This window comes from Tasmannia lanceolata, unplaced genomic scaffold (assembly GCF_043159265.1).
Source record: "Tasmannia lanceolata isolate RefF3 unplaced genomic scaffold, GAP_Taslan_0.1 ptg000020l, whole genome shotgun sequence".
NCBI lineage: Eukaryota > Viridiplantae > Streptophyta > Magnoliopsida > Canellales > Winteraceae > Tasmannia > Tasmannia lanceolata.
This window is the reverse complement of record NW_027518697.1, coordinates 16785573-16804897: the sequence shown is the minus strand read 5'-3', so window position 1 is coordinate 16804897 and position 19325 is coordinate 16785573. Positions and strand designations below refer to the sequence as shown.

The following is a 19325-nucleotide window of genomic DNA, read 5'->3' as shown; positions in this document are numbered from 1 at the left end:
AATAAAAAATCTATAGGGTGATCTTAACCATCCGATGTAAGAGGAACAACATATTATGGAAATCTCTATCGATTGGACGGCTAGGATCAGCGTATGGAAATTATTTGTGGGGCACAACCTGTTGATGTAGTGTTCCATCACATGGACGGTTTGGATCAACCTGTGATGTGGTCCGTATAGTTCTTGGGCCGGGTACGGGTCCAAGATTCGTGACCCGTAAATTTCCCCGGGTCATTTTGACCTGGCCCGTGTCACCCGGACACTTACGGGTCGGGTTAAACCCTCCCATATTTTTCAAAATCTTTTTGATGGGCCCAGAAATTAATCTCTTCAAATCTTTGCACTGGTCTATCCCCCACAGTTGGTGGGCCCAAAAAATAATTTCTTCAAATCATTGAACGAGGTAGGCCCCACCTGTATTTTTCAAAGTGCATTGTACGCACCGCCCCATGATCCAAACCCTCCATTTGATAATCATAGCCCTCCGATCTAAAGAAAAACTGCATATTACGTAAACCTCTATAGATTGGAGAGTTGTGATCATCCAATGGAAATGATTTTTGGGGCACGACCTATTTACATTGTGGCCCATCAAATGAATGGTTTCGATCATCCTATGGTGTAGGGTCGTGCATTAACATTAAGGCCAAATTGTAGGCCCCACCCAGATTTTTCAAATTAAGTTTGCGGTCAACGCCATAGGATTATCCAAGCCGTCCATCTGATGGGCCGCGACGCAAATAGGTTGTGCCCCCAAAATCATTTCGATGGGATGATCACAACCCTCCGATCTATAAGGTTTCCGTAATATGTAGTTTCTCTATTGTCTAACATGAGAATCTAAATATAATGTTTTCCCACCCCCTGTGTATCGCACGGGGTGTCACTAGTATATGTACTATATAGGAGAAGAGAAAAGGAAAGAATTATTTGAATTTCTCCCAAAATTCTGTGAGAATTACACATCACTTTTTTGATTTTTTTTTTATAAAAAAGGCACCCATTCAACCCACATATTTTCAATCCTACGCCCTCCTTTATGCTTTTTAACAAAGGCACCCATTAAAGCTACATAATTTCAATCCTACCCCCGTCCTTTATGCTTTTTTAATTATGGAAACCTCTATAGATTGGAGGGCTAGAATCAGCCTATGGAAATGATTTTACGGGCACAACCTATTGATGTTATGTTCCATCACATGGACGGTTTGGATCAACCTATGATGTGGTCCGTACAGTTCTTTGTCGACCCGTGCATCACACACGATTTTTTACTAGGATATCAATATATGTATATATATATATATATATATATATATAGAGGAATATGTTCGTGCGCTCAAGCTCTAATAAGGAATGGTGCGCTTGAGTGCACCATTCACATGGGTCCCACAATTTCTGTGAGGATCCAAACCATTCATTTGCAAGGGCCTATCATAGATAGGGTGTGTACCAAAAATCAGCTCCATTGAATCATCCTAACCCCTCCAAAAGTGGAGGGCAAAAATGGGCAGATTTGTGGTCTGTCCATTTTGACCTCCACAAATGGATGGGTTAGGATGATCCTATGGAGCTGATTTTTTGTACACACCCTATCTATGTAAGGCCCTTTCTAGTGAATGCTTTGGATCATCCTAACAATGTGGGCCTCAATGGTTTTTGAGCTCAAGCTCACGAATATGTTCCAACGCTCAAGCTCACAATCCTTTTCCTCATATATATATAATTAATAAATATCCACATTGATTTAACATATTATATCCGTCCGTGCAAATACATAAAATGCGGAACCTTGATCCGTTTGGATGTTATTGGGTCATTCGAGTTACGAGTGGGATCGTCGAAGGGATCCGACGGTCGATCCTGCGGAACCCTAAGGTGGGCCCCATTGCGATCTCGCTTTGTAATTAATCTACACTCGCATTAGGTCAGTGGCCTCCATCGAGACGTAACCCTGAAGATGATTGTCAGATCATCTTAACCATAATTATATCTTGTATGTGCAAGTCATTTCTTCTTGACTACATCTATTGAGTTGAGTCATATGGGGGGTGGGCACCTTTTACCCCCTTGGCCCACTCTAGGTATACCATTTTAGTCAAGTGGTGTTCGGCCTCTAAATGCATTTGTAAAATTTTTTGAAATCATTTCAATGTTTCATAAAATATTCCAATAAACCTTTTATCAAATCCGCCTGGCCTGGTTATTTAATAGGCTTACCGCTCTGACAAAATCATAGATGTCAATCCCTAAATTTTAGGGCAAAGAATCTCATGTTGAGTATCGCTATTGGTCTCGAGGATTTGCTCTAGGATATATCATTATCTAAATGTAACTTTATACTAGAATCACTATGAGATAGGCTAAGACCTTAGAACGGGCCCACAGACCAATAAGATCCCTCAGGTCTAAGGGCATGTGAAGGTTCCTATCTGGTAGAACAACTTTACACTCTCTTGTCCACAAGTTGTTCTTTGTGTTGATCCGATTCGGTTGCTCGATCCAATCGTCGCACCCACTCTTCTTGCTTAGGGTCCACTACCCAGATGATCGAGATAAGTCACCCCACGACACGAGCATGTATACAAGACCGGTGCTAGTTGTATACAGAAAGAGATGTCTAGTCTCTTTCCCAACCAGGAACTATTAAGGCTTGCATAGAACCAAGATGCCATATCTCCTTGCTCCCTTGGATCTGTGAATCCTTTGAACATGACATTTCTACTATGCTATCTAAGGACGAACATGTGTTATAAAATAAGCACATCACACACATTCATTAATATAATTATCCATTTATATCATGAAATAAACCTTTATTGATTACTTAATGTTATTTTACTTACTTTTCAGGGCATATACTCTAACGTAGAGGAGTAGTTCTCAAGATGATAAAAGGAGATTGTATGGAGTGTTGAAATAGGGAGGATATTAATAAATATCCTAGGGCTCTCTTAAAAGGAATCAATAGCAGGAGATAGAATGAATGATATATTCTTAAAAGGAATGATGGATGCACGGGCCCTCTTTATGCAAGGGTCGGAGAAGGGCCCTTGAATAGATACACGTCATTTTAAAATTCGGTTGCACATAATGACGTGGATCTATTCAAGGGCCCTTCTCCGGCCTTGCATAAAGATGGCCCTTGCATCTATCATTCCTCTATTTTTAAATATTCTAGGGACGTTATAAACCTTGATTTAATTGAGCTGCAATTATTTTTCATTTCAATCCTACCAAACACACGATCCTAGTTTTCCAAATGATTTCCTATGACAACCAAACATTCTATAGAAAGTAAACTTTTACTAGGGAAAAATACACTTAGACCCCCTGTGGTTTCTGACACATTCAACTTAACCCCTAATGTTTAAAAAGTTACAAGTAGACCCCCTGCGGTTTCAATTTGTGAAAGGTAGACCCCCTCAGTTGACGGTTCGTCCACAGATTGAAGGGTTAGGATGATCCTATGGAGCTGATTTTTTGGGCACACCCTATCTATGTCAGGCCCATCAAATGAACGCTTTGGATCATCCAAACAATGTGGGCCCACTGTGTTTTTGGTAGTGGGCCCAAACACCATACCCGAATCCAAACACTAACATTTGGAATGTATGTTTCTCTCCTTTTACTATTACCTACATCCAAACGGATCCATAGGTTCCGGCAAGAAAAAGTAAACCATCGATTTTTTGTAACCATTTATCTTACCCATGGGAAGTCTGTTTGGGGTGCGACCAAGACCACACGGGTTGCCTAATGATGCTGTACAAGATCAAAGGTCTTGGTCTTGATTTTTTGTTGTTGCTGAAAATGATACATAATGAGAAATCAATTGTTTTGGTCTTGGTCTTGATTATGTGACCTTCTTGTAGTAAGTGACCTTTCAAACCAAAACTTACCTTTGACCATTGATAGCGAGTGAGCTTTGATCTTTTGACCATTATGTATCATTTTCAACAACAAAAAAATCAAGACCAATACCTTTGATCTTGTACAGCATCATTAGGCAACCCGTGTGGTCTTGGTCGCACCCCAAACAGACTTCCCATGCGTAAGATAAATGGTTACAAAAAATCGATGGTTTACTTTTTCTTGCCGGAACCTATGGATCCGTTTGGATGTAGGTAATAGTAAACGGAGAGAAACATACATTCCAAATTTTCCAGTTTTCTTTTCTCCATGGCCCATATTTTAGGGGATAACTTATGAACAATCCAAGGGAAATGATATATTCATCCCCTCTTCTTCCCCGGCCCACATCCCCTTGTAATGTGGAAAGAATAGTACTAGAGGGGGTGGCCACGGGAAGAACAAGGGGTGAATATATCATTTCACACAATTTAACTTTTGTAAGAGGAACCCAAGGTTGCAACTTCGGTCAGTTTTACCCAACCCGCATCGACCCAACCCGAAAAGAACATGGCCAATTTTAGAAATCACAAGTCCCGGGTTGGGTCAGGTTTCAGGTCTAAAAATCCAACCCATTCTTGGGCTGGCTCGGGTTTAATGAAAAAAACCCGAAACCCGACCCAACTCTTATATGTGTAATATGATTTTCCTAAATAACTTGACAAATTATTTTCAAGATATAATTGTTTGTTTTCAGTGATGTGATAGGTTTGTGATGTGAAAAAGTAATTTCCTTCTTAAATTTATGCACCTGATAATTCAGATTTAGCGGATTTTGGTGTTAATATTTGTTGTTTTCTACAATCTTTGAAATTCATCACTATAGTAAAGTCAACATTAAAAACCAGACCAAATATGAGAAAGTTTCTCAGGAAGGGTCGGGTTTATGAATCTCGGGTTTTCCAGTAAAGAATTGACTGGCCCGGCGTAGCTCGGCCCCGACATAATTTCTTACATAGGGTAAGGTTATGGAAAACGCTCTCCAATTTCCGGAGGCTTTCCTAATTAATGAGTTTTTTTTATATGGAGTTGATAGTAGGAATTGTTGACCTTATGCTATTTAAATTAGGGTTTGAAGTTTGAACATTAAGTGGAAAAAAAGATGGAAAAACAAAGGAGAAACAGAAAGAAGAGAAGCTCTAATAAAAATTAAAAGAAGAAAAATGCTAAAAAGACATCGGGCTCACGTCTGCCCCATGGATGTGGCCACACGATGCACCACCCCGATCAACGGTCACGATTTCATTCACATGTCCCGCGTCTGACTATGATAACCTTATGCTGACCAAATAAAAAGGCAAATTTTATAAATAAAAACTCTTTATAAGGGAGGTACATATATCTTTACCGTCTATCTTTGGATCTTGCAATGGGCCATGCATGCATAATCAAGACCGTTGATCTCAACCCTCAAGTTTTTAGTTCAATAGCAAATAGGTACCCCATCCATAAGATTAAAGCCTACAAGAAATCACCGATTTAGCTTTTTTGGGTGGAACCATAAACCACATATGAGAGATTAAGAGTCTAGAATCATCCGATTAAGGTGTCAATGGCATTAGTAGTGAATTTGTTCTCTCCTATCAGTTCAACGGATCCGATCGTGTCCATGTGTAAATGTACGGCCCATAAAGTAGCCGTTGCGCAGGGCTCGATTGTCTTTTCAACATTCTTGCAAGGAAACCAGAAAGAAAATGGCATTTTATATGGGGAGAGGATAGTTTCGCCCCCACTGTAGGATTATGCGCCCCCTGTTAACATGAACTGTGGGCAGACTTTAGGACGAGGATAAATTCGCACTTCTGGTAACATGAATTGACCTAAAAAAGTGTTAACGTCTGCTGGGTGATGCTAAATTCGCACCCCCTGTAGGATAATTGACCTCAAAAAGCGTTTAAGTTTACTGTATTAGAGTGGTGCGAATTATCCAACAGCGGGTGTGAATTTATCCTTAGCTAGACTTTAATGCTTTTTGACTTGAAATCATGCTAAGAGGTGGGGCATAATCCTACAAGGGGGCGAAAAAACACATCCCTTCATATGGTGTGCGGCCTTATCGTATCTTTCAGAAGTCGTACTGTACGACCACTCCATAGGATGATACAAACCGTCCATTTGTTGGGTCCAACCCGTAGCTATAGGATAATCCAAACCGTCCATTTGTTGGGCCACACCGTAAATAGCTTTTGCCCTAAAAATCATTTCGGTAGGATGATCCTAATCTTCCGATCTATAGAGAGCCTGCACATTGTAGAAACCACATAGATCAGAGAATTAGGATCATCCTATGGAAATAGTTTTTAGGGCACAACCTATTTAGGTTGTGGCCCAACAAACGGACAGTCTGGATCATCCTATCGGGTGGTCGGTATAGTACTTTTTGAAAAATACTAGACTCTAATGCTACACAAGATATAAAAACTCCTATGTATGATACTAGAATTCTTGGCCCATACTTTGCATCGGTGTAAAATAATAGGCCCACCACGATCATTACATGAGGTATTAAATGGTGGCCCCCACCTTATGTAAGGATTTGGGTGGAGATGGTGGGCCCCACCCATGCTGTGCATCAATGTAAAATAATGGGCCCCACCCTACGAATGGATTTGGGCTGAGATTGTTGGCCCACTCATGGGTGTAAAATGGTGGGCCCCACCATATGCATGGGTTTGAGTAAAGATGGTGGGCCCTACCATATCATAAACAAAAAATGAGGTCTAAAATGGTAGGCCCCACCAATGCTATGCATGACATACAAAAAAATCTTTCAGAGAAAAAATTCCATGGAAAAGGTTTTCTAATAATTTTTTTCTTGGAAAGAAAACAAATGACGAACGGAAAAAAAAAAAAAAAAAAACATGGTTAGTATGAGCCCCATTACTCAATGACAGCATTCCTAGCCTTTCAATTATGTCAATCCCTCCCTCATATGGAGTTTTCCCTATGTTCCAAGGTCACGACTTGGGGAGGTTCGAAGGTCATGACTTGTGGATAGACCTGCGGGCTTTCCTGGTAGCATATGCTTAACTCCCAACTTGTCCATTCCCATCCGAGTATGGACCCTCCAATTATAGTATTAGATTTCACTAGATGCGAACCCGCACAGGAACAAAACAAAATAAAGAAAAACAAAGAATGAAGCGAACAAACACTATATCTTCAGCCAAAAATTCCATCTTCTGGCAATTAATGAGAGAGGGAGAGGGAGAGGAAGAGAAGGGAAGATGAAACCACAAACAAAAAAGTAAAAATTACATATTAACACTATTAAAAAAACACGTTCATAGTAAGATTGATTAATAGTAATAACATGATTCAAAGGATGGATGGATTAGTTAGCTACAGATAAGGGGGGCCGCAACAGGTTTTATATTTGAAGGAGTACAATTAAGGTTGAGCAATTGGTTAAATGAGGATAATCAACAGGTTTATCATATCTTTCACTTGTGGGTGACAATTTGTGAGAGGGTAGATATCTAAAAATGAAGAAAAAGAAGTATGGTACCTCTTCCGTGATACATAAACTGTTTTCATAATTAATAAGCATATTATAATTGAAGATTACCTTGATTTTAAACATGAGGCTGTAAACAGTTTAGGTAGAGAATTATATGAGTTTCATGCGTAATTTTTGGAACTCTTAATCTTAGTTGGGTTTTCTTGGTCTGATAATGAATAAATTATTATTTTGATTTCATTTGCCATTCCATGTAAAAAATCAGATTTGCTGTCCTAAACAAGAAAGCTCTAAATGAATCAAGCAAATTGCAATAGTTTCTCGATCCTAATCAAGCAAATTGCTAAGCACTAGGGGCATAAGGGCGGGCTTTGCGGTTATCATTAACGTTATTTTCCAGCCCCTAGGTTCCCACCTCCGGTCACATGAGCTCTCTAGAGCCCGCTCCGGATCTCTTATATTTGATATCTATGTCATGTCTTTCAGCTCAGCGGGATACAACTTACAAAAACCTGTAGGATTTTAATTTTATTATACTATTTTACGAAAATATCCTCCAATTTTTTTTATAAATTTAAGTATTATTTTAGCGGTATTTTTAGTAAAAATAAATCAAAGATTTTTTCTAGGAATTTCTAAATATTGACTCATCTTCTTCTCTTCCTTCTCTAACCATTGACCCCAATTCCCTAACCCATTGCACTGCCACCACCCTCACCTTCTCTATCATTTGAGAACTATAGCAATGTACAATGTAGTTCAGAAGCTATCCATACAGGAACTGAGGATCAAGTCATGGAAGGCAACATACCCAACTATGGGGGGCGCAGTCTTATTCTATACCACTGGCCTCTAGACATCTCTTTGGAGAAGCTAACTTTATCCTCAGTTCTTGTATGGGTTAGGCTACTAGGCCGCAAAATAAAGTTTTGGACTCCCCATGGCCTAAGCAAGATTGCTAGTTGAATCAGTCACCCCCTGTATATGGATGCTCAAACAACAGAGGCAACTAGATTGAGCTACGCCGGGATCTGCCTTGAGATTGAGGCAAGTACAAATCTCTCAGATCGTATTGAGTTGAAAACTCCATTGGGGGTGATCTATCAGAAAGTAGAATATGTCCATTGGGGGTGATCTATCAGAAAGTAGAATATGATTGGAGGCCACCATCATGCTAGCAGTGCAAAACCTTCAATCATTTGAACTCTTCTTGTCCAAAAGCCCGCCTAGAACTTAAAAAGCACAGAAAGAAAGAATGGAGACCAGTCCACCAGAAAAGCTCAGATGAAAGAGTGGAGAACGTTTCAACGGAAGAAGACTTGAGGGTAGATAAATCCAACTACAATGAGTTATTAAATGATAAGACAGATTCTATAGAAGTTCAGGAGGAGCCACAAAAGGAATAAATGCCAACTGAGATCGGAGAAACACAGAATAGTCTAAGCTCTCATAAATCCATCTTTCAGATGAGGAGTAGCTTCTCAGCTCTCATCCAAGGCGAGGGTACGAATGATGATGATGAAAGGATTGGGTCTGAAATAGAGTACTCCTCCTCCAAAGAAGAGTTGGAACATGATGGTGAAGAACACCCCCAACAAAATAAAGCAGAACTCCTCCATCAAAGAAAAACAAAATCCCCAAAGGTTCAGAAGTTGAGGAAGAGCCAGAGAATAATTAAGTTTAGTCAGAAGATGGTAAACCTCCTTGAACATTAGGGGCTTCATGTATTTTTTTTCTTTAGCTTGTTTGAGTTTGTCTTCAAGGGTATCATACCCTTGTTTTTCTACCCTCTTCCTTAGACGTTGTTCTAAGGATTGGGCAGTGGTCTTGCTCTTGCTATTGCATCATCTTTCATTATTTAATATATTGGTAGGGGTTCGCCTAATCCCAACTTACCCATAAAAAAGTCGGACATACTAGAACACTTCGATGGATCGTGACCAAGACACGGGAAGTAGGTCCGAAGAAAATTCCAAATCCGATCACACCGATAAGGGATTTGAATGGATTGTGACTAAGATATAGGTAGATCTGATCCAAAGTGGATTCGTTAATACCCATAGAGCTGACAAAGGGGGGAGGGGAGAGACTTTAATAAGTGAAAAATGGAGAGCATGAGAAATCCCTAAAAAAGTGGAAAGATTACTCACTTCAAATTGGGTTTTTTTTCCCCTGATTTTCAGGGGCTTTTCATGCTCCCCTCCCTCCCACCCTCTCAAGTCTCTCCCTCAAAGTCCATCTTGCAAATACTGTCCCTACTAATATTTCGTGGAATAATTTTGGGACATGATATATTTGTCGCTTTTTCTTCAGTGGGCTAGCCCCCTCTAGTGTATTTATGACCAAAGTTTTAAATTTCGGTTTTGGAATGCGTACCGGTCCTCACCGAAACAGAAATTTTTGCCAAAATTTTAAAATTTCGTTCGAAATCTGACGGAATCTAAAAAAGCAATATTTAATCTTCCCTGAAATTTCGGCTGAAATTCTATTAATTTCACCCGAAATTTCAGGGAAATATTAAATAATGAATATTTTAACGTATTTTCCTAAAGTTTCGGAATTTCAGGAAAACGAAATTTCGGTCGAAATAAAGTAACATTTCGAGTTTCCCCAATTTTGATTTCGGTATCCACCGAAACCTGAAATTTCGGTTGAAATTTAAAACCTTGTCTATGACTACCCTTGTACACCAAGGAAAAAAAGGGGCAAATATATCATTTCCCATATTTTTATGGTATTTGCTAGGCAGTTTCGCAGAAAGTCATTTCGTGGCTCACTTTTGCATGAGAGAATATCCATCTCAGATGAATCAAATCAATAAGACAAAATGTGCTAAAAGGTGAGCTTATGTGGCTGTTTTCTCCTGCAAAGTGAACTGCTAAATGGCAGTCTCACATGCCCTAAAATATCTTTTCCTCCCATCCTACTAAGCAAAATCAGAAAAGCGAGAGCAAGAGGAACATGAAAGTACAAACACCAAAGCTCAGAATAAACCTCTCCCTATGACAACCAAAACGTGTACTCTCCCTACCTCTGTCTCATAGAACAAAATAACCAAAACGGGGTGCTGAAAAAACGTAGGAAGTTGTTGTACTTGTGTATGTTCTCATTGCACTAAGATTCCTTTTTTCTTTCCTTCCCAACAGAACCAAACCTCCTCACAAGGAAAGATAAACAGCAAATAAAACCCATCTATACAAATCTCTTCACACCTTCACTGCACTTCACCTACCTATAACAGCCTCCAAATAAAATAAAAATCATCTGGGTTCCTTATCCTATCCCTTATATAGCCCCCCCTTTTCTTCATTTTAATCATCTGGGTCCCCAATTTTCCTTTTTCTTTTCAAAGTAAAGGAAAGATTATAGTATCTTCTTCCCCCTCTTTTTGTGGAATATGAGTTTTTGCTTAAAAGGGTATGTGATGTAGTCTCTGTCTTGAACACGGAGAAGTTATCCATTGCTATCAGAAGAGTTTGTGTAGGTTGTTTTCTTTCATAGTTGAGTCAAAGAAGTCATTGAGAGTTGGAGAAAGTACTTCTGTCAGGCCGGTATGAAACCCTACTGACAAATCCTTCCTCTGTTAGCTTATTTTTGTTACAAGAGGTTAATTTATACTCATAAAACCCAGGAGCTGTTCTCAGACCGGTATGAAATTCTACTGACAAATGCCTTGCTCCGTTAAAATGATTTAACTTAGAGCTGAAGCTGTTGTAGAAATCTCTCTCTCTCTCTCTCTCTCTCTATCTCTCTCTCTCTCTGTTCTGTTAAAAAAAAAAAACCATGTTCATTTGCAGGGGAATGCTTGTTAGAGAAGACATGAACATTTTGGAAAGCCCAATAGAGAGACTAAGACCCCTCCTAGGATTGAAAAGCTGGGACTATTGTGTGTTTTGGAAATTGGGTATTGACCAAAGGTAAGAATTTTGCAATATTCTGCTGTTTACACATTCATTCCCCCCCTGTCTCTCTCTCTCTCTCTCTCTCTCTCTCTCTCTCTGCTGTTCACACATTCATTCCCTCTCTCTCTCTCTCTAAAAAATTTGGATGTTTTGATGTATATTTTGTGAAACTAGCTTGTTCGGATTGCAATAAAAACATTTCTTACAGAAATTTTTTCTTAGGAATTTTTTTCTTTCCACAATTTAGAGGGAAATGACACGATTACAGTTAATTTAGGGGGATATTATCACAAATTGAAGGTCCGCCCAAGTAAAAATTCAATAAGATTGGAACAAGATATCATTTTTAGTATGTAAATTAAAAAAAGTTAGGAACATTTAGAGATATTTTTCATTTCCAAACTTTCCCAAATAATTCTGCAATCCAAACCGGGGATCGAATTGGATGTTTCACATGGTATCAGACGTATTGCCTTCAAAACCAAAAACTCCCTGATATTAAAAATCCATGTGTGTGACCAACCCAAAAGAGGGGTCACATGTGAGAGGGGGTGTTGAAGTATAAATGATTAAATAACACCAACTCTAACAGTTTAAGCTTTTGGAGTAATTGGATAATTGTTTCACATATTTTAGGTTTATTGAATGGATGGGATGCTGTTGTGGGGGAGCTGAGAATAATCAGAAAGAAGAGAATCTGTTTCCAGTTTCTCCCATGATTCCTTGCAGGGATGTAATGTTTCAACACCCAAGAACCAAAGCATGTGATGCTCTAGCTGAATTGCCTTCTTCCATCCCTTTGGACTCAGGGTAAATATCACTTTCTGTTTCTTTTCTTTCCTTTTCTTTTTATAGCACCCAAAAACTAAGAAGAAATCTCTAATTGTGACCTTAATTATAACAGGACTTATACTCAGGTTTTGATATCTGACCAACCCATATGGTTAAACCAATCAAACACCTCGGATGCTAACATTTCAGATGTGGGTACTTCATCTTCTATTTCTTTTTGTTTGATACTTCTTCTCTTCCTTTTTTTTTGTGGGCATAACCATGTTTTGATAATGGCACTAAATCAACTTGTCTTTTTAATGGGCTCCAAGAGTTTCCTTTTTGCAATAGTGATAAACTTTGACAGTTGGATAAATAGTAAATGACAAGGTGAGCTAGTGCAATTATCAGAACATGGTAGTGCGAATATTGTGATTTTTTTTTGGGTAGTTCATCTTCTCTTTCTTTCTCTCTGTTTAAGGATAATATTATAATTTTCAAACGATTTATTGCAGGAACCAGTTAAAACCAAGGTATTGATTCCGGTGACAGGAGGGCTGGTAGAGCTTTTCGTTGCAAAACAAGTAAAAGAACCCCTAAACTCTCTCTCTCTCTCTCTCTCTCTCTCTCTCTCTCTCACTCACTCATGCAAAAAATTAAGAGAGAAAAAGGAAAGTGTTAAATGATATTTAGGCTACTGATATTGGCACTATCACTTTTTATGATTGCACTAACTCATCTCGTCTTTTTATACAGCTGTCAAAAATGAATATAGTTATCAAGAAGCTCTCATAAGCCAATTAAAAAAGAAAAGACAAGCTGAGTTTGAGCAATTATTAAAAATGATAGTGCGAATATCAGTAGCCGATATTTATTCTCCCTGTGTTGATATATTTACCCCTTCTATTCCTTTTGAATATTTCTGCTGGCTGTTGGGATTCTTAAGAGGAAAAATGTAATAATAAATAGAGGGATGTGGCTATCAAAACAAGAGTGTGCTAAAATCATCTCTCTCTTTCTCAAGATTTTCTACAAAAAAAATCATGAGAGAGAAAGGAAACTGTTAAATGATATTTATTCTCCTTGGTTTTATAGATTTACCCTTTTGCCCAGTTTGGAATGTTAGAAAAACATTTTTGATGGAAAAAATATTTTGGAAATTTTTTCCTTCAACTATTTAGAGGGAAATGATATAATTGCCGTTAATTTAGAGGAATATCATCATAAATTGAAGGTCTCTCTAAATAAAAATTGAACAGGGTTGGTTCAATTAATCTTTTTCTGATGTGTAAAAGAGTTGAAAATTTTAGGAATAATTTTCCTTTCCAAACTTTTAAAGAAAATTTCTACAATCCAAACAGGGCCAAGAAACCGTTTCTTTTAAACATTTCCACCCTCTATTTCCATTCTTAAGAAGCTGCAATAAATATAGGCCATACTGATATTGATACTATCATGTTTTAATAATTGCACAAACTAAGCTTGTCTTTTCTTTTTTAGTTGGCCTCTGTAATAACCTTTGGCAACTGTTTAAATCATAAAAGACTATGAGTTAGTGCAATTATCAAAGCATGGTAGTACCAATATCATTATTATTTTACCCCCCCTTTTCTTCTGAGGGGTTGGCCCAGTGAAGAAAAAGGGGGGCCAATATTTCACTTCCCAAATAATAATGAAAGTGAAGTGCAGGTAACAATCTCTCAAGTGCAACACACCATTTGGGTGATAGGAATATAATATTTTTCTCGTTCTTGAATCAAAAGAACAATCTTTCCGTGCCCATTTTACCAAACCAGAAAAAAAGAGATACATAAATATTGGTTTTGCTAACTAAATATGTATAAAAACTTACAGGTGCCTGAAGATCAGAAGATCATAGAATTCGTTATGGCCTTATGGGATCAAGAAGCCACCATGATTCTTCAAAACCCCACTTTCCAACCTCTTGATTGCTCGCCTTTAAACGATGGATTCACCGATGAAAACCCGATTGATCACCCACCAAAACATTTTTACACCACTAAAAATTCAGACCATTTCCAGCCATGGATTCCTCTCCCTACTGATAATTTAAATTTTCCATGGAATCTTACGTCTGACCAAACCAACCTCTACAATTCCTCTTTGAATTTCATCGATAATCAACCCAAGAACGATATATTCTTCGAAGGCTCTGGAGACACTATTGAAAAGCCACCGGATAGCGAGCTTTCAAACATATTAGCATTGCAAAATTCCCTTAGAGCTGGTGTTACAAACTTGCACCAGTCAAAAGAGCCCGGTTATGAGAAGGATTCAGTTAAAATGGAGAATGGGCGAGGGGATTCGATATCAGATTGTAGTGATCAGATGGAGGAGGAGGAAGATCAGAAGGTTGTGGGTAGGTCTGGAAGGCGAAACCAATCGAAGAACCTTGTTGCAGAGAGGAAGAGGAGGAGGAAGCTCAATGATCGCCTCTACGCTTTACGGGCTTTAGTCCCCAAGATTACTAAGGTAATACTGAGATTATTTAAGTTGCCATTATTGGTTCTTCAAGATTAAAATGATAAATATATGATGATCAAGCATGTGAGCACCCTTTTGGTTTGGGGGGCTTTCAATTTACTACTTTATGACCCAAAAGCTATGTTACACGAATTCTTATGAATGGGCGAAGTACCTGTGTCGGACAAGTGTTGGATTCCAATATGTTTGGCAGCCATGAAAAAACTTTTAATGGAATATTAGTTTATCAAGTGGTGGGAGAGGAACAAGGAGGGTGAGAAAGGGAGATAATTAAGAGGGCATGCAGATAGGGTGAGAAGTAGCTGAAAAATACGGAAAAAGAAAAAAATCCTTTTCAAAATAGAGCTTTTGTTTTCCTTATTCTTCTGCTACTTCATACCATCTCCTCACTCATGCCCTCTCAATTCTCTCCCTCTCCCACTCACTCAATACATGGTAAGCTAATATTCTATTCCATAAAAAAACATGCTCCATATAAAAATTCACGGTTTCCAAGCATGGCCAATATGACACTTCTATATCTTTCTTATCTATTTTTCTGAATACTACTAACAATTTTACAAGTGGAGCTAGCATGTTTTGACTTTATTCATCCTAATAGTAAGCTTTTCATTTGGAAACAAAACATTATATACTTAATCCATTACTATTTTCTATATATTCCTATTATAACCGTACTATTATGTAAACAAAGAAAACTAAAATTTGAGAATTGATTAAAATATTTTTGGCGGCACCCGTATTGGATTCTGACACTCGTACTTATACTGATGCAATATAGCTGAAAAATAATCGAAATATCAATTTAATATATATGTATAAGAACTTAAAAAGGATTCGTTCATTCTAAACCAAGTCCTTCTGATGATTTTTAGATGGATAGAGCATCAATCCTTGGAGATGCGATTGAATACGTGAAGGAGTTACAAAAGCAAGCAAAGGACCTCCAAGATGAGCTTGAGGAAACACCAGATGAAGACGGAGCGAAGCCGACTGGAAACAACACTGTTCAATTAGAGATCCCAAATCAAAATGCAGTTAATCATGGTGACGAGGAATCTCCAAATGGGTCGACAATAGGAACAACAGATCATGGAAACGCATTCTCCTTGAGTAATAGAACAGCTGATCTTGTGAAACAAAACCATGATTCCTTTACCGAAGACAAGACTCAACAGATGGAGGTATGTAATTTATGTCAAGCTATATACTATTTTTTCTATCAGATCTTTCATTTCTTTGTGTTTTTTTCAATGACAATAAATTACTAAGAAGGATGAAAGGGGAATCCTTGCAACCGGGTTGGTCAGTACAAAGAAATGAGAAAAACAAGAAAGGGATCAATAACACATAGCCCTCAAGGAGGACCAAAATTGAATAGCTTTAGGCACTCTCTAGCTACGCCTTTCCCAGCTAACCTATTGGCTTCTGAATTAGCTGACCTTCTAACATGGTGAAAGGAAATAGAAGAAGCCACCACCTGCCCCTAAATCTCGTCTATCAAATCTCCAATGACTTCCTTTCAACCATCTGATAACATTGAGGGAATCCAGTCTATTAATTTCTTTGCGTTTATGCTACAGAAAAAGATGAATAAGCTATTTATAATGAAAGATTTCAAGTGCAGCTGAGATTTCTTGGAACATTTTAGAAGATGAAAATGGCAATTAGACCATCTCTGAATCTTTTCTTTAGTGAGTCATTTGATATTGATTTTATATTTTTTCATGTATCGACTAATTTATGTAGGTTCAAGTGGATGTGAGCCAAGTCGGAGGAAATGAGTTCTTTTTGAAGGTCTTCTGTGAGAACAAGCCTGGTGGGTTTGTTAGGTTAATGGAGGCCTTGAATTCTCTTGGACTTGAAGTCACTAATGCCAATGTGACCACCTTCAGCTGCCTGGTTTTGAATGTTCTCAAAGTAGAGGTAAGGCATAATATTTATTAGACTCCATTAGAGATGTAGGTTTCCAACTCCATGTTCCTCTTCACAGTAAATTCATCTCTAGTATGAATGGCTAAATGAGGGAAGAATTGATAGCATAGTTTTTTTTTTTAAATATGGGTTTGGAAATTAAGGGCCGGAGATGCCAGCAAAATGGGTTCATATTTGCAAATAAAATTGTTTTGGTTTAATCTTATTTGTAAATGGGACATTATATAAGGCCTCTTTTGAATCCATTAACTATATCATTTCTAAAACTATTATAATCACTATTTGCAAATAATCATATTTAACTTCAAAATACGGTTGCAACTCAAGCTGGCTTGGGTCAAGTTGAGGCTATCCCGAGGACCCAAAACCTCATCCCTAACCCAAGCAAACTCAAGCCTCGGTCAAGGAAGCTCAACCCTTTACGTACCCATCCTGGCTTTAAATCTCTCAACCCTAACCGTACCCCGATTTTCCAAATTGGTTTGGGTTGGGTTCGGTACAGAAAAAAATTAACAAAAAATAAAATAAAAAATCCTAAGATTTTGAAATTGCAATAAAATTAAGGGGACGAGGTTGGGCTCAGGTCAGGTCCGGTTGGGTTACCCAAGGCCTCAACCCTAATCCAATCAGAAATTAAATCAGGCTGGCTTTTCCAAACCCTAACCTAACTCAACATGAAGAAATGCCAAACCAAACCCATGTCGAAATCGGGTTGAATCTGTCGGGTTCATGTTGAGCCCAACCCGAGTTGCACCTCTACTTCAAAATCATTTCCACATAAGATTATATTCAAATTATTTTGAGAGGCATCCACAGTGGCTTTAAGTAAAGAAACTGAGATGATTGAGCTAACATATAGCCTATGTTTGTTACAGAAGAGGGATGATGAAGTTGTTCAAGCAGAACAGGTGAGGGATTCATTGCTGGAGCTAACGCGAAATCCAAACGAAGTGTGGTCGGATCAAGGAAGAGCAACAGAAAATGGTGCAATAGATTATCACCACCACCATAATCACCATCACCATCATCTCAATTCCCACCACCACCCTCACCACCTCCATCATCAACCCTAATTCCTAAATAATTGAATTTAAGGTTACATTTCTAGTTCTCTAGTTTTATCTTTTAATGGCATGTTTAACAATAAGACATGGATTTGGAAGTACTTGATCTCTATAAATTTCTAAATTGTTAGTGTCTCAAAACTGTCTCTAGCTTCTTGTAGGTTAATGGCAACAAACCTTGAGTTGTACTTACAAGAGATTTTATATATGATGTGTGCGTGTGAAGTTCAGTATTCCTCAAAATGTTAAATAGGAAAAAATTCTTGGGAAAAATAAGAATTCTTGGGAATTTTTTTCCTTAAGAAGCATTTTTCTTGCAAGCCAAACAGGGCCTTAGTTAAGGTATTGTTTGGATTGGAGGAAAAACAAGAATTCTCGCAGAAATTTTTTTCGTAAGTTTTTTTTTTATTTCCAAGAGTTAAGAGGGATCGATATAACCATAGGTTATGTAGAGGTATGCCCTTATAAATTGAAGGTTCTTTTAAACAAAACCTGAACTGCAATGGTTGAAGTTAATTTTTTTTCAATGTGTGATCAAACAATGGAAAAGTAGAAAAATCTGGAAAAAAATTCTTCCAAACATTTCTAGAAAATTCCTGCAATCCAAACAGGACCGGAATTATACTAATCTAACATGAAAATTACAAGAATACAAAACAAGATTAGAAACTTACCTCGATTGGCCACAACGGATACTCGCTCTAGGTTGGATCTCGATGAGCTGATCTTTGATGGAGAGAATCGGCTTAAGAATTTCACCAATAACAGAACTCTAACGGTTTAATTAACTTCTAATTCTGATGTAGTTGAACTGAGGACTACATTAAAACATTCATGTCACCCTTGTACCCCTTATTGATCACTTGATCAATGGGCAAATAATTTTACACTTAGTCTCACTCATCAATCTAGCAACTTCCTTTTATTTTAAAACTAATGTAGAGGACTAGAGGTAAACATTAAGAGAACCATTCATCTAGAGCGGGTTCAACAAGTTTTCTCATTCTCTCCCGATTAAACAGGTAGAAACAGATTAATGAGAATCTTCAGAAGTCACTATGAGTCGCACCGAAGAATCTCATTTTTTTAGTTGAAATAGAAAATGAAAAACAAAAAATGTGCTTTGCTGGTCTGGTAGATGAACGGAATTTTCAAGATCTTTTTGTTTTTCTAATTCTACTCACGTAAAAAACAGTAGAATCCCATTAAATAATGGTTGCCAAACACACCCTAGCTGTCCTAAACCTATGATGGAAAGGCTTTTTACACGTTCAAATTTGACCATTAATCTACCTTTTATTATCTATCAATACGGAAATGACGTATTCACACCTTTTTTACTTGGGACAACCCCCTCCAATGTAAAAGAGCAGTCATTGTTTGAGTTATCATTTGATAGAAAAGGATGAAAAAAGTGACGTTTTAGAACAAAGAAAGAGAATTGGAGAGAAAGAGAAAGAACTAGGCAAGCAAGTCGAAGCTTTCTCTTAAAGACTTTAATTTCCCCACTTATGCAGGTGGCTACTAGAAAATAAGTCCCAGGATACAATGCCGACACTAAGAACAAGGGCCCGTAAGAAAACTACAAATAGAGAAGAGTAAAAGAGGCGAAAGTCTTATTAAAAATGAGATCTCAAGCCTTCTTTTATAGAAGATGAAAATACATGAAAGCACCCTTTCAAATGAAAACACCCTTTTATTTAAAATAACACCTTTTCACAACAAGCGTCTTTTTCAATGGAAATACCATTTTACAATAAAAAAGGAACTCTCTTT

General features: G+C 37.9%; 1 protein-coding gene across 3 annotated transcripts; it reads left to right on the top strand.

The window, feature by feature from the left end:
- Window positions 1–10517: 10517 nt before the first annotated feature.
- AMS (basic helix-loop-helix (bHLH) DNA-binding superfamily protein) lies at window positions 10518–17774 on the top strand. 3 transcript variants are annotated; one of them, XM_077365429.1, is made up of 9 exons: window positions 10518–10923; window positions 11170–11289; window positions 11911–12084; window positions 12179–12257; window positions 12561–12629; window positions 13900–14538; window positions 15426–15734; window positions 16300–16476; window positions 17361–17774. In XM_077365429.1, exons 2-9 carry the CDS (start codon window positions 11174–11176, stop codon window positions 17556–17558), a joined length of 1761 nt encoding a protein of 586 aa, XP_077221544.1. In that variant the 5' UTR covers window positions 10518–10923; window positions 11170–11173; the 3' UTR covers window positions 17559–17774. The 3 variants fall into 3 exon arrangements, with proteins under 3 accessions (XP_077221544.1, XP_077221543.1, XP_077221542.1); XM_077365428.1 differs by having other exon boundaries at window positions 10518–11020; XM_077365427.1 differs by lacking the exon at window positions 10518–10923 and having other exon boundaries at window positions 11037–11289.
- The last annotated feature ends 1551 nt before the right edge of the window (window positions 17775–19325 follow it).